The sequence below is a fragment of the Epargyreus clarus genome, unplaced genomic scaffold (assembly GCF_041222505.1).
Source record: "Epargyreus clarus isolate Ecla_fem2 unplaced genomic scaffold, WU_Ecla_fem_2.2 ptg000021l, whole genome shotgun sequence".
Classification (NCBI taxonomy): Eukaryota; Metazoa; Arthropoda; class Insecta; order Lepidoptera; family Hesperiidae; genus Epargyreus; species Epargyreus clarus.
In genome coordinates, this window is record NW_027332228.1 from 16,477,977 (window position 1) to 16,492,501 (window position 14,525).

Sequence of the window (14,525 nt, forward strand, 5' to 3'; positions counted from 1 at the left end):
TTCACGTGGTGCTTGCATTAGCGTTTAGTTTACCGTCTGTTACACGGTCAATTGATTAGCTGATTGAACATAATCACTAACCCAGCTGACCTGCCAGATGAGGCAATTAAGACCTCTGAATACATTTCTGGACAAATTGGTTTATTTGAACTAAGAAATGGAATTGGATAATCAAAATTATCTTATGCATAAATTATCAATTTGAATACAGTTATTCCGAAATGCCTACGATAATATTTTATTTGAAATGCAGACCAAAGTAGTAATGATGCCAGTAAGTTTTAGTTTCTGTACTTTATTCCAAAAAGCATTTTTTTTTTTTATTTTATTCCAAAGAGAGTTATTCCATTTTATTCTTGTCTAGAACAGCCGATCAAAGTCAAGACTATAATTTAATGCTGAAATAACAAACATAATTATGCTTACCAAGAGATGTATGAAATACTGCAGTAATCGCGTACCCAGACGAGGCGTCATTGCCCGTAGGTACTTTATCAAACTTCATTTCGTAAGGTGTTGATAGAAGAAAATGGTCTTTATTTCAAAGCAAAAGTGTTTGACATGCATGCAGAAATACAGACAATTGGAGCAAGCAATTGTGACGAATTGCTATAGGAATTTCACGGGTCGTTGCTTGGGGAAGGAATCTACAGGGGTCTAGCCAAGTGGCAAACGCTTCCAACCGTACAACACTAACGCTTATGGCAAAAGTGACACGTGATGACAAATATAAAGGTTTTCGTATGACAGACAGGTAAATAAAAAAATCTGTTTTATTAAGTTGTTGTAGTTAGGTTTGTGGTAATATAATAAACACATAATACTTAGGTAATGCTTTATTGATATTTGTAGTGCCTGTGCACCACAAACGTTTCTGTTTCATTTGTCTTAAATTGATGCTGCTGTTAATAACGAGGTCTACAAATTTTATCCAACTTAGCAACAAATATTTGGTTCTGACAAAACCATTTTCTCTTATCAAGAACTACAGCATCTAGATCTAGAGCATCATGCATTGATGCATCAATGCTCTAGGTCTAGATAGAAAAGAGTAGGAAACCTGAATCATCCATTATAAGGTACAATATACTTACGGTATATGCACTGCTAATAAAATATATTTGAATGAGTATTGCTATCCAATTGTTTTTTTTAACATCAAAAAATCGTCTTAGCCTGTTACGACCGTTTTCCAAACAAGCCATTATTTATTGAGTAGTAATTAATTAGTTTACAAATAATTCTCCAGGTTCAAAGCACGGTATGAAAAATAAGAGAGCACATACAATTAAGCTTCGAATTAATTTCACGATCATACTTGATGAACTTATATTGAATTAAAAAAAGGCATAATGTATCGAGGGTAGAATGCCTCTACCGTAGAATTAGTATTTTCGTAATTGTAAGTACCTAGTACAAGTATCAGAACTATGTGAGTTGCGAACTCATAGTTCTGACAAGACTAGTAAATTGGAAATATCTGCCAAGTTAATCTATACCTACAGATTGAGATAGTACTCTGATGGTAGAATGAAAATACGTACACCCATTTCCGTAATTCAGACGGCACGTTAAATCAGTCCAGTTGTCATAACATGCTGTAACAATCGTTAAACCTTGTGGGAGGACTTCGAATGGTTTGAAAACATCCTCTGTTTGGCTATTACAATATCATTCGTAGAAAATATACGACGGTCGGATTAGTACCACCATCGCCACTTTATATTGTTATGAAATTAGTCATAGTTAATACGTTAAAAGAGATGCATTTTACTCGAACTCCATGAAAAAAGATAAATACAACATTTGAAATTGTCTTCGACTCATTTTAATTTACATGAAACATAAAATATCATAAAACGAAAACAGACTGACTAGCCATCTTATCCCAGGTTCTCATGTGCTCTCATTTTGGAAGTAAATAGTAACAAAGGTATTTAAATTACTTGTTGGTAGGTATTTATTTTACTGGCTCTTATTGTCAGTAACTAAGTAGGTACATGATATCAAAATACATCTTGGATTATTACAAAAGTTCATAGAAGTCAAAGGCCGTTTACTATCAGATGGTCTACGTAGTCGTCTACTACTTTTGTATTGTATAAATGACAGCGTTTCACAACTTGAACAAGAATTTCTTCTTGACTATTTCGTAAAATACGACTTTCGACTACACCATTTTATAAATAAGTTTTTTAAAGTGTTTCTTCTCATTTTCCAGAAGGCGCTCGGTGTTAGTGATAAGGCACGCGAGGCGGGAGGATTCTGCATCGTACGAGTGCAGAGCGCAGGGCGCTGTCGGCCCCCCGGCGGTAGCCACCGCCAACGTCAGCGTCCTACCGCCCACGCCTGCGGCTCCGGATACTGGTATAGAAACCCCTTATATCTTCACAATTGTAATAAGCCAGCGATATATACCATTACCCCCTCTTTGGCAGGGTCACCCAAATGGATAAGACGTAAATGCCCGTGAATGTACAAATATGGCCTCTTGTGATGTAATGTGCCCTCCAAAATAGGAAAATTGGACTTTTGTAGAGATATAATTCCGAAAAGTTAACATTAACTTAAGCAGATAACTTAAATGTTTTAAAAATACGTTGTTTACCTTCATAGCTCTACACTAGGATTCCCAAATATGATACAAGTGAGAAACCACAATTATTTCGGCACAATCCATTTAATCCTGTTGGAAGAGTAAATTAATGTCACATTTTTCTATTGCAGTGAATCTGTATGCTCCATCATTGTGCCAATTTTCCCAACGAGCGTATCACGTATTGTTTGATGTTCAATACCGGTTCGCTTCATTCTGCGGGAAACTCTACTGCCGATTCCTCGAAGTCGGTCCGCAAACAATACTGACATTAAGGCCAATGGAATGATCAGTTACCTATCGCGAATAATTAGCGGTCTAACTGATATTGATGGCATTGTTTGCTGTTTTTTTCGTGTAGGTACCTATCTTCATAAGAGAAATATAGTGTTACATTGATATAGGTATTGACACGTGATAACACGGAAAAATTTAACGCCAATAGCCCGAATTACTGTTTCATTACAACTTAAAGCAATTACTTATTATATTTTTGGTATGTCCCTAGTTTAATGCACTATAAAAAGCATATATACGGTCGAATTTAGTAACCTCCTCCTTTTTTGAAGTCAGTTAAAAATATGTACCTTTGGTCTAGCGGCTAGATTTGATTGAAGCATTAAAATCAATCGATTGTTCCAAATATCTTTCTCGCATGTTAGCTAGATTATATCGAGTATCGATATTGTGCTACGTCTAAAAATCATAAATATCTACACTACGGGACATAATAAGAGACCACTAACATTTATTGTTTGCTTTATTTAAGTCTTATAGAATTTAGCTAATTTCTTTAGCAGCATTTTCAAATAAGGCAGGTACATTAAAACATTTTTTTAAGTGTAAGGCTTGGTATTTATAGACAATTTTTCTTGATTTCAGTGGGCGCGCCGTGTCCGATGCCCGACCCGGCATCCTACTGCCTCAACGGAGGCACTTGTTTATTCTTCGAGCTTGTTCAAGAACAAGCTTGCAAGTAAGTTCTTTTCATTTTAACAAAAAATAAAGGAACTACGAGTACCATTCACATGACATTAAAATTATTGTACTTTTTTTAAGTCCATCCCAATTGCTAATACAGCAAAACGACTCTTTAATTACCACTCTAAAATTACCACTTACTTTACAGTTCTAATTTCTGTTCTGATCTGATAAAATTTTAGAGTTTGAGTCCTACATAGAGTTAGCCACAAATATTCCAATACAACCAAAACACAATAACACAACAATTATAACGATATATGTTATCGAAGCCTTTAGCAAAAAGCAAAAAAGCACCTTTAGCTGCTTTAGTTGCACATTTAGAAGTCTAATTCCTATCCTAATCCGGTAATGTTTTCTAGATGCCCCGAAGGCTTCAACGGGCAGCGCTGCGAGAACAAGGACGTATCAAACAGGAGCAGTATGTATCATTCCTACACATGCAAACTCGGGCTCTCCACGTCCTACTACTGTTAGCGGTGCCGAAACGACCCACCTTCCATTACTTTACTCGCTCCGTGCGTACGAATGTCTGATTCTAATAGGGTTGCCGACCGTACTATTAATAGTATTGTTATATATTTCGGGTGGACATTTCGGGAACTATATATATTGTTCGAAAAATGTATAGTACGAAATAATACTATATTTTAGTTAATTACTTATTTTCAAAATTTCATTTTTAACCTATGATATTATATGACAAATTACTTTAACTTTACGGATAAAAAATGTTGAACATGAAAAGATAACTAAAATTGCTGTTTTCTGAAAAATCCCATATTTGTCCGAAATAATGTTGGCAACCCTATATTCTAATGTCGTTTGACTCAGGCTTATTTAGTGCAAATTATAGGTTCAATAATTGTAGGCAATCTAGGAATATTCACAATGTTTCGATTTAGGAAATGATGATTACAACTGATATTTTTAACCTGAGACAATATTTACACTATCGATATTTGGGCGCGAAGGGCCAGCTGTTTGCACGGCCAATTTGTTTTTTTAGTAACTCGTGTCTCTCTACATAAGCGCAGAATACACGATGTTTCTTTTTAATAATATAAAATACCTGAACTGCCGTAATGCCCCGTTGCTTTTATTACTCTTTAATTATTTGCAAAGCTTTAAATTATTGTAGACTTAATGAATACATTAATATAAATAGCTGGCCCAGTGAGATTATAAATTAAGTATTTTAATTCTCTATAGTAAAGGGATATTAAAAAGATTTTTACATTACAATAATTTATAGGATACTTTTTGTTATCATAGAGTGGTTAATATTTTATTGGCTTTATCGTCTAAAAATAGATACCTACTTACCCTGAATTATTCACTCAAATTATGAAAAAATCGTCCTATCATTTGAAGTTGTAAATATTTTACGCGTAGGTATTTGTAATTTTGCGATTTATTGTATTGTTATTAACTCTAAGGTTTGATAACTCGTTTTAGTATGTAATAATCTGATGAAGAGACTTACAAGTTATGTACATATCTATTAGGGTAAGGATTTTTATATATTATTATAAAAGTAACAATAATTTACACACCCAGCTCGCTGTGCACACAATATATTTAGTGAGATTTTTATATTTATTTATATCAATTAGGTAAGTACATATTCATTTTATTTAAATTATTCAACTAGTACATAGTTTTACATTTTCATTATATTCTCAAAGTAAAACTCATTTAGGATTATGATTTTTTTTAAAGGAAAAAGGAAAATATGAAAGCAATTTATATTTCGACTAGCATAGCGAGCCTGGCCGAAACTAAACAATATTCACCTGAAATAATTTCCATTTTTTCGTCGATCCACCTAGTCAAGCACTGTATATCTTAAACTAGGTAGGCTTATATTGAATTAAAAATATCATACGGTTACTTAAAAACGTACCAAAACCGAACATCAAAATTTTCGTAGATTTCATTTGTAATCGATAACATAAACGGAGGTTATTAATGTGGCTTAGTATTTTATAGCATTTTAGATAGTTTTGGTAACTTTTTCTGAAAACGGATGATAAAATGCGCGTGACTAATTGGAGAGATGGTTGTGGACACAACAATGCCTTCCCAATTTTTATTTATATATGAAAATAACAGGAATTTTTATTTATACAAACTTATCTATCCGGCTGTATGGGACCGAAATTATACCTTCAATCGACATTATGTATTGTTGATCGAAGACTTACAATACGTTGCGTTTTGTTATACTTAATTTAATTTTTCATTTTGTATAAAGTCCTTTTTATTTTTAAGTTCACTATTTATATGTAATTAAACTAGAAAATGAACTATTTATTTTAATACAATTTGAGGATTTTAGGGCATTACTACATAGGCGAAATGACGTCACATGATTTACTACCTTTTAAAATAGACAGTTTCTTCTTAGTTTGAATTGAAATTTGTAAATACATTTTCTGATTAAACTATTACATTATTATTGTTAGTGATGACGTCATTGTGCTTACTCTAGTTTTGTAGTCTCACAACAAATATTAAGGCGCAAAACATGTTATGTAATGTAATAAACATACCAAAATCACAATAAAAGAATGAGTGTTGGAATTAACAGAGAGGCGATAATTTATTTTTGTTTTTTCACTTACACTTTACCTTAATCCTTCGGAATTATACCAAAAATGGTGGAAAGAGCTCAAAATGGTATGTATTATTGTTCGAAATTTCTTTTTTGTTGCACCAAAATAACTCCGCACTCATTTTGAAATGGAAAAATGTAACTTAGTCGCGTTAAGTCTTGCATCCTTTATAATACTCATTAATTACTAAATTACTGAATCAAGTCCCTATAAACCCCTGATACTACCAAATCATAACAAAATACTCAAGTTACATTTTTTCATACGTAGTAACTAGATGTTAACCAATGCTTAATATACTAATATCGACATTTGTCTACTATGCATGATCTATGGGTCTATCTGCCTAGAACTTGCTAGATGTTCTTATTATTTGTTGTGAGATAACATTACCTTCGCAAACAGATAACCATGCATGTGACCACCATAAGTGTATGGAACAAGATGGCGCCCAACCAGGGCACTTTACCATATTTCTTTTCAATATTTTAATCGAATATTTCGTTTTGTAATGTAATGGTATTAAAAAACAAAGTTGTAAATTTCATTATTGGTATTATATTATATTTCATTCATTCAAAAATATTACAGATTAAAATATAATGGTTTCGGCACCATCTTCACTGTCATATTTCATCAATCCTTGAAAAATCGTATTTTAAAGTAAAACAAACAGTCGAAAATAAAAATACTGTTTTGTTTTCACAGGTTTGGGCGAACGACTGTGGTAAACGACAATAAACCGACTTTTGGCAACGGAATATCGGACAGACGTAAAATTAAACATTCCTGAATTTCGTAAATCATAAACAAGCAATATTCATCTTGCTTGCTTGATTGTAGGTGAAAAAAAAGGTTAAAATACAGCCTATTAACTTTTTTATATGTATTTTTATACAGACATAGGTAAATATTTATAATATTCTGCTTACTAACAATACAGAAATATCTTATTGAGGTGACGTTACAGGGAATGAAGCATACCGCAATTCACACTTCACCACGCTGACCAACTGTCAAATTTTAATATTTATCATGCCTTTGAGAATATTGAAGAACTCTCAGACATGTGCCTAGCTATTGATATTTTTTTTGGAAATAAGTACGAGTATATACTTCTCGAAAAGCCTCCTTATATCTGTCACTACGCTTACGCAGTCCAGAAGTACTTATTACTTTATAAACAAACTAGTATACGTTTCAAATGAGATATATGACTTACACACACTTTTAAACTTAAACATAGTATATTTTGAGATACATTTTCAATGGGTGTATACTTTGCCTATATTAGATTATATAAGATGACCACCTTATATATTTTATTCAACTATTATTTATGTATTCTGGTAATTCATAAAATACTAATTTGATTTTTTAATGATTGCTGCTCATGTTGTTATACATAAGTATGACAAAAAATGTTAATACTCTCACTATGTACGACCATACGTAACATTATTACATAATTCATGAAAAATAAGTAGTAGATATAACCATCAAGAATATTATGCGCTATAAACATTATCATTAACCCTAAGTTTTTATATTCAATCACATAAATCAATATTGTATTTACTTTCCAAGCGCAGATTGTTTAAAAATAGGCAGCTCAATTAAAAATGTGAAATATCCCTTGGAAATCAAATCTGTTAGCTTTGCTATTGTTTCGTTCTTGCTACTAAACTACGAAGCGTTCTTGATTAGATCTGATATTTATTAATCAAGTTATTTATACTCGTCCATATAGAACTACTAATGGCTTAATAGACTGATTGACGAATCGTTTAATCAATAAGTTACTTTATTTACTTAATTTATTTATTTTACTAGAAAACAAATATACTAAAGTTTTTTACCACCGACCACCATACTTCAATTAAAATTTTGTTCTGTACTCCTGAAAAAGAATGATTTAGTTAATAGAATCTCGAACCCACGAATTGAAATGTTAAGTTGTATTAACAATTTGTACAGTATTATTTGCTGAATAGACATTATTTATTGTAGACTAGCTATTTTGTAAGTGCTTTGTTATATTAAATGATTTGTGAAAATGGCGTGTTCTTTCATTTTTATATGTACCGCATATGAGTGAATGAGTAAAAGTTGTATTTAATATTTCCATACATAAACATGAATATGTTTTAATCATAATCACCTTATTATGTTTTATTGGACTAAAAATTGTCTAAAAGTTGACTAAAAATTTTAAAAAAATCTAAACGACATTATTTCCGATATCTGTCAGGTTTCTATAACTTGTAGATATAATAAAGACGACATTGTTTTATATAATTCAAGATATAAGCATCAACCACTGTCTGTGAATTAATGGTTTCAAGCTACATATTTCCTGTCAAACAAATGAAATGTATGTATGACACTACTGATTTGGAGACAAATCTGAGGACACTATAATATTTCAAATTTCGTCTAACAATATTTACCTTGTTTGCCTATGGTACCAAGTCGGGTAATAACGAAAAATACCATATAAAATCCGAAATATTCAAGTATATTAAATCAAAACAGATAAAAGCATATTTATAAGGCAAACAATTACAAAATAGATGCAAAAACGACAAGTGATTTCCATTAAAAAATAGTTCACAATAATATTAAATTCCATTTGTTTATCAGATACCCAAGATGTAACTATCGAGGTCTTTAGTTTCTAACAAATACTATAAAAAAAGGAGAATAACTAAAACACAGAATAAGAATAACTAAAACAGTTCTCGTTCGCGCCATCTGAAGGCCGACTTTAGGATATTATAGTTTAACGCCATCTTTTGTCAATTAGTGGCAGGTAGCCATATTAGTGACATTATACTTTTCTATATACTTTGAATGGATAAATAATGATATTTATAATGATACCATAATGATATGCTGAGCAAAAAAGTTATTACTGTGGTATTAAGGATGGATGTTCAAGAAGACATACACATTAGACAGTCATGTCTATCTGACTACATGTAAAATCCCAGACTGATGGCTTGCATACTTTTTTTGGCGTGACCACAAGGCAACTGGGTCGATATATCGGCAATAAAGAAATTAAAAAAAATTAAAAAACCGCATATAGTGAGTAAAATGTGTCAATTCCGCAATTTTATTCTAAAATCATATATGGCCTGCATACTATTTTGCATTGCAAATAAATGGTATTTCTTTTTTCAAACAAACATGCACTCCACTTGATGGTAAGTGACCACTGCCGACAAAATAATCAACTGTGGATAAAATTGCAGTTCTACATGAGGTCAAACAGAAGGGGGTTTCTCCGAGAACAAAGTTAGAACGCCTCAGATCAGTATGTCTCAATCTGTTACACACCAAAAACGGGCATGCTTTAGATAATAAAATACTGATGCCATGATAAAACATGGCAAAAAATAAGATTGCGAAATTATATTACCAACAATTTACAAATAAATAAAATTACAACTTAAAATTAAACCTTACAAGCGGAAATCGTTTAAAGATTATTGTACTATCACAGTTCTATGCTAATAACAACACAGTACATAGATGAAGAAACGAAACAGACTCCCAACTGTAACAGTTATAATATCTATAAGCAGATGAATTATCAGTATATTCGAACTAATTTATTCAGTGTTCACTCTAATTGGTTCTCAAAAATACACCATTGATGTATTATTTAATAGGAGCTGCTTGACAGATTTATTGCCAGAAAATGTAGTATTTTTTGGGAGTCTACAATTCTTACTATTGTATGCTATAACTTAATATTTAAGAAATGAAAGCTCAATAAAATAATTACAGAGCCTCTTATCCTCTGTGAAGACAATCAATTTGAATTACCAAATAATTATCTAATAGTAATTTTAGTTTAAGACTAAACTAGCATAGAGCTATTCAGATGTCACCATACTTTAAAGGCATTCAAGACTTTCTAGGTGAAAATGTTTGCCTTGCTGGAGATTTCAGTATTACGGTAGGGGGCTAAGTGTATCAAAAGTATTTTAAATTCCTTTTTGAATTTACTGGCTTATCATTTTATTTAGAAAACACTTAAAATGTCATTCACAATTGATTATCGCACTGAGTTTTAGGTACAGAAAATTATTACTTAGTTTATATCATACAGTTTAAGTAAGCCCTATAACTACAAAGTTGCCTTACACTTAATCAGCTAACTTATAACTAACAACTGTTTCCATTTTATGAAGGCTTGTGGAGAATGATTTTAATTGTACATTTTGAGCATTTGCTATCGCAACTGGCTCAGCCTCAGCCCATTTCTCTGGTATATCACAATCGGTCTTCGCATGAACTAAAACATCAAAAGAGCACCTACAATCTAGGAACGGTAGGTATGATATTGTCGCAGCTACTTGCAGCATCACATCCCGGATTTCCTGCTGGATTTTCTTCAAGTCTTTGCTGCCAACTGTCTCGTTCTTCTCCTTAGATAGAGCAACATCACCATCCTCATACTGGACGTTGAAATCCCAGCATTCCAGAACTTCTTTGTTAGCCACATTTAGTATTATCAATGACAGTTTGCTTACTTTTTTGTTCACTATCCATTCTGTAAAAGTATAAAGATTTATATTAAGTATTAAAACAGTATAAATGAAATTAATTAAAGATCTGAGGAATAAGTAACATATGTATACAAAATTTATTAAATAGCAACTTTTATTGTAATGTTATAAAATTAAATATAACCATGACATCATCCCAGTGATGGGGTTGTAAAGATTTTCGCTTTAACTTTTGGCTTAGTGAGTAACAATTACTAAATAGTTGAGGAAAACATATTTATGGTAAAGTTAGTATGACTGGATAGAAGTTTCATTTACAATATTCCAACCTATTGATAGTTTCTAGTAAAACTAACTACCTACGCAAAAATAATTTAAAAAGAAAATGTTTGCTTAGACATTACATTACTTTAAATTCTTTTTATCTTACCTTCACTCTGTGACAAAAGATTGGTGAGAAATGTCTTTATCTGGGGGTCTTCAGAAATGAGTAGTGTGAGCCCATACTGCGGCTCTGCTTTGAAGGTCTCCGGTGGATATAGCCCTCTTTGAAACAGCACAGAGTTGATGGCAAACTCTATAAGTATAAGGTAATATTTTAGAAGGCATTATCTACAAAAATCTATGTGACAATGATAATTTGGCATTACAGAACTCGATAAATGATGAATTTAGGATTTTACTTTGGCTGAGTATATGGCGCCTATTGCCCATGACGAACACGGCGTGATAGGTAAGTAAAACCAAAAGAAACTTTGTAATTTATATCTGTACTACAATGGTGTTGCTGTGATTTGGCATAGTGATTTGGTTTGAAAGTGTGATTATACAAAGATACTATCAAGTGTTCGTTAGCCTATAAGGGTAACAATATAACTGTAGTTAAGCACAAGCAGGATTTTAATGACGTCTCAACAAAGTTATATCCATATGGGCTCAGTCCATCAGAATCATTCAAAAATATATTATACCAAAATTTTCATTACAAACTTCACTCAATTTGAGATGTAATATATGTATTTGCAATCTATTTAATTATATGTTAAAAGATAATAAGAGATAAACGCCACTTACTTAAATATTCGCAAATAATTTGCGCAGAACCTCGCAGAGTAATCGAGTTTTTTGTTTGTTGTAAAGACATTGCACCAAAACAACCACGTTTTTACGTAACTATATCTTTGTATAAAAATGTAGACTGATGATGACCTAAACAAGATATAAGTAAATAATAATTGCTATGAATAAAGTTTACAAAAGTCCCAAACAAGTACCGGATTCCGTTACGTTCTATGAAGTTTTGAAATTTGAATTGAATTTGACTCATTGACTGGTCGGTTTCTTTCTTTGACGTTTACTATTAGCCAACGTTCCATTACAATATTAGGAAACAGCGATATTATGTTGTGCGATGATATTTTTAAACAAGTTCCATTTTGTGTATATTCTTTTGGTAATTTCATAAAAAATGTATTTTAAAACTTAAAAGTTACAAAGCTCTAATGATAAAATTCGTTTTATCTGAACCGACGAAAATGTTGTTGGCCATAGTGGACTATACATTATCTGTCTCTTGATATTAAAATCTGGATTGGTTACAAATGTTGCAAAGTACCTATTTATCGACCTAATTTAAAATACTATTTGCAACATCACAAATATAGCGGAGGGAGATTTCTGTGTTTCAACTTTCAAGTAATAATTAAAAAAAAAAAGAAAATTAAAATTAATTTCTATAACCATCCTCCTTCTTAATGAATTAATATTTTTAAGAGCTTACGGATCTCGAAAAAGAACAACAATACCTTCTGTTCAATTGTAATATATTTCGCATTTAAATTTCCGGTCACGAAAAATCCATTAATAAACCTGGATCAGGAAACCGTATGCGTGTAGAGTCAACCTTAAACTTTGACACTGACCACTGACATATTGAATGATGTGACAAGACAATTAGACAACCAAAGAGGTTAGAGCATTGTATTGTATTGTCAAAATTTGTCAACTTGTCAAACAGAAAATCAAAACATAAGATTGAACAAAGTTTGCGTATCAGTGCGATCGATATTTTTATTATTTTCAATGAAACTTACAAGAAATAAATTAAACACGTCCATATCAGTGATTGTCAATTAATTTACAGTGTTCCTAAATAAAATGGCGAACAGATATTTTTAATAATGGGTAGAACACAGCGAAAAAGGAAACATAAGAAGATAAGTGAATTCCGTAGTTGTGATGACGATAATGAACTTATAAAGCTGAATTCGTGGCTTGCTGAACAAGGAGTGCGGCGCAGCAGCAAATTAGTACTGGCTGTATTTACGGACACTGGTCGAGGAGTATTAACGAAAAAGAAAATATTGGCGGGAGACGAGTTGATCAACTTACCCCTCAACTTAACTATAAATGTAACGAGTTTACTCATGGACAGCACATTTTGTAACATATTTTTAGAAAATAGCAAACATTGTCTGTTAGAACACAAGGAGTCAGTGTCATTTCAGTCATTAATGGCTTTTTACTTAGTCTTTCTCAAAGCACAAGGCTCCAATTCTAAATGGCACATTTACTTAGAAAATCTGCCAAAAAGCTACACAGTTCCTTACTTTCTGCCAAAAGAATTGAAACATTATATTGACACTGAAATAGCATCTGTGATCTCAAAACAAAAAGATATCATTGAGTCAACTTTCAATATATTTTTAGATATTTTAAACAATAATGTAAGTTGTAGTCCAGTTGTAAAAAATCTAAAAGAGTATTTTAGTATATCGGTTTATGAGTGGGCATATTTTACTGTTAATACTAGGTGCGTTTATATGGATTTATCAAATATTCTAGATTTACAAAATACAAAGAGTTCAATATTAGCTTTAGTAAATGATAATACAAAAATATCATTATGCCCTTATTTAGATATGATAAATCATAGTCCAAATGCTAGGAATGAAACAAAGTTGTTGATAAGCAGAGACATAGAGAATATTGCAATATCAAAATTAAAACACGATATATTTTCAGATGTGAGATTTTCTATTTGTACAAAGAATAATTTTGATCCATATACACAAGTGTTCATATGTTACGGAGATAGTCATAATTTGAAACTGATCACTGAGTATGGATTTTACTTGCCGTCAAATGACTTGGATTTTGTAACATTTGAATTTGAGCAAATTAAGGAATTTCTTAATTCAAATGGAATAAAACTTTCTCATGATCAGCTTGCATTTGTAACTAGCCATGGGTTAGACAAAGATTTATATATTGACTTTAGAGGCCTAAGCTTTAATTTTTATGGTGTATTGATGGTTGTCAAGTATTTTTATAGTCAAAATATGGATGTCAGTAGATTAATCTATTCAGCAGCTCTTTGTTCCAATGATAGAGTATTAATAGATTTAATTCTGCCGATGGTTAGAGATAAGCTTATTAGTATTAAAGAAGCCACAAACAAACTAGAGAATTTAAATTGTGAATGTGCTATATTAAATAATTGTAAGGAACTTATGCTTCAATATGTGAATATTTTAGAACAATTTATTAAATGTTAGATGTAAAATTGTATTTTATTTTTCACTACCTTTTCAAGTTTATGAGTGTCACGATAGAGATCAAGTATCTGAATTCTGTTTTATAGTTGAATTTGACCTAAAACACCAGAATAATTCTTATTGAACCTACATAGTCTACAAAGCTGCAATGATCCTACATAAATTGGATGAATGTTTGTATAGTGTTACAAAAACCAAAACATTCGCTATTGACTATTCTTACCTTCTCGCATTCTTACCTATTTACCTAAAT

At 31.6% G+C, this 14,525-nt stretch overlaps 3 protein-coding genes across 4 annotated transcripts in view; 2 read left to right on the forward strand and 1 right to left on the reverse strand.

The window, feature by feature from the left end:
- vn (membrane-bound neuregulin protein vein) overlaps positions 1–8,255 on the forward strand; it is an 80,963-nt gene extending 72,708 nt beyond the window's left edge. Inside the window, exons 3-6 of one of the 2 annotated variants that reach the window (XM_073084980.1) lie at positions 2,222–2,367; positions 3,479–3,572; positions 3,940–3,998; positions 6,904–8,255. In XM_073084980.1, coding sequence (XP_072941081.1) covers positions 2,222–2,367; positions 3,479–3,572; positions 3,940–3,998; positions 6,904–6,926 — 322 coding nt within the window. In that variant the 3' untranslated portion in view covers positions 6,927–8,255. Of the gene's footprint in view, positions 1–2,221; positions 2,368–3,478; positions 3,573–3,939; positions 6,186–6,903 lie in introns of those variants that run through there. The other variant, XM_073084979.1, reaches the window with a different exon arrangement.
- A 1,944-nt stretch (positions 8,256–10,199) lies between these two features.
- On the reverse strand, positions 10,200–12,014 carry mad2 (mitotic arrest deficient 2). The gene is made up of 3 exons (XM_073084981.1): positions 11,790–12,014; positions 11,146–11,292; positions 10,200–10,759 (listed from the first exon to the last, which is right to left on the reverse strand). The coding sequence occupies exons 1-3, from the start codon at positions 11,857–11,859 to the stop codon at positions 10,353–10,355; spliced, it is 624 nt and encodes a 207-aa protein (XP_072941082.1). The 5' UTR covers positions 11,860–12,014; the 3' UTR covers positions 10,200–10,352.
- Positions 12,015–12,676: 662 nt separating this feature from the next.
- On the forward strand, positions 12,677–14,280 carry LOC140750963 (SET domain-containing protein 4). Its single transcript, XM_073084729.1, has one exon. It carries the CDS (start codon positions 12,896–12,898, stop codon positions 14,270–14,272), a length of 1,377 nt encoding a protein of 458 aa, XP_072940830.1. The 5' UTR covers positions 12,677–12,895; the 3' UTR covers positions 14,273–14,280.
- Positions 14,281–14,525: the final 245 nt, after the last annotated feature.

Bases quoted from the DNA above. Each gene is read 5' to 3' on its own strand.
- LOC140750963 (XM_073084729.1), top strand. From the start codon at position 12,896: ATGGGTAGAACACAGCGAAAAAGGAAACATAAGAAGATAAGTGAATTC.
- mad2 (XM_073084981.1), bottom strand. From the start codon at position 11,859: ATGTCTTTACAACAAACAAAAAACTCGATTACTCTGCGAGGTTCTGCG. The intron at 11,293-11,789 runs GTAAGTGGCGTT...TTATACTTATAG, and splicing joins AATTATTTGCGAATATTTAA to AGTTTGCCATCAACTCTGTG. The intron at 10,760-11,145 runs GTAAGATAAAAA...ATACTTTTACAG, and splicing joins TCTTTTGTCACAGAGTGAAG to AATGGATAGTGAACAAAAAA.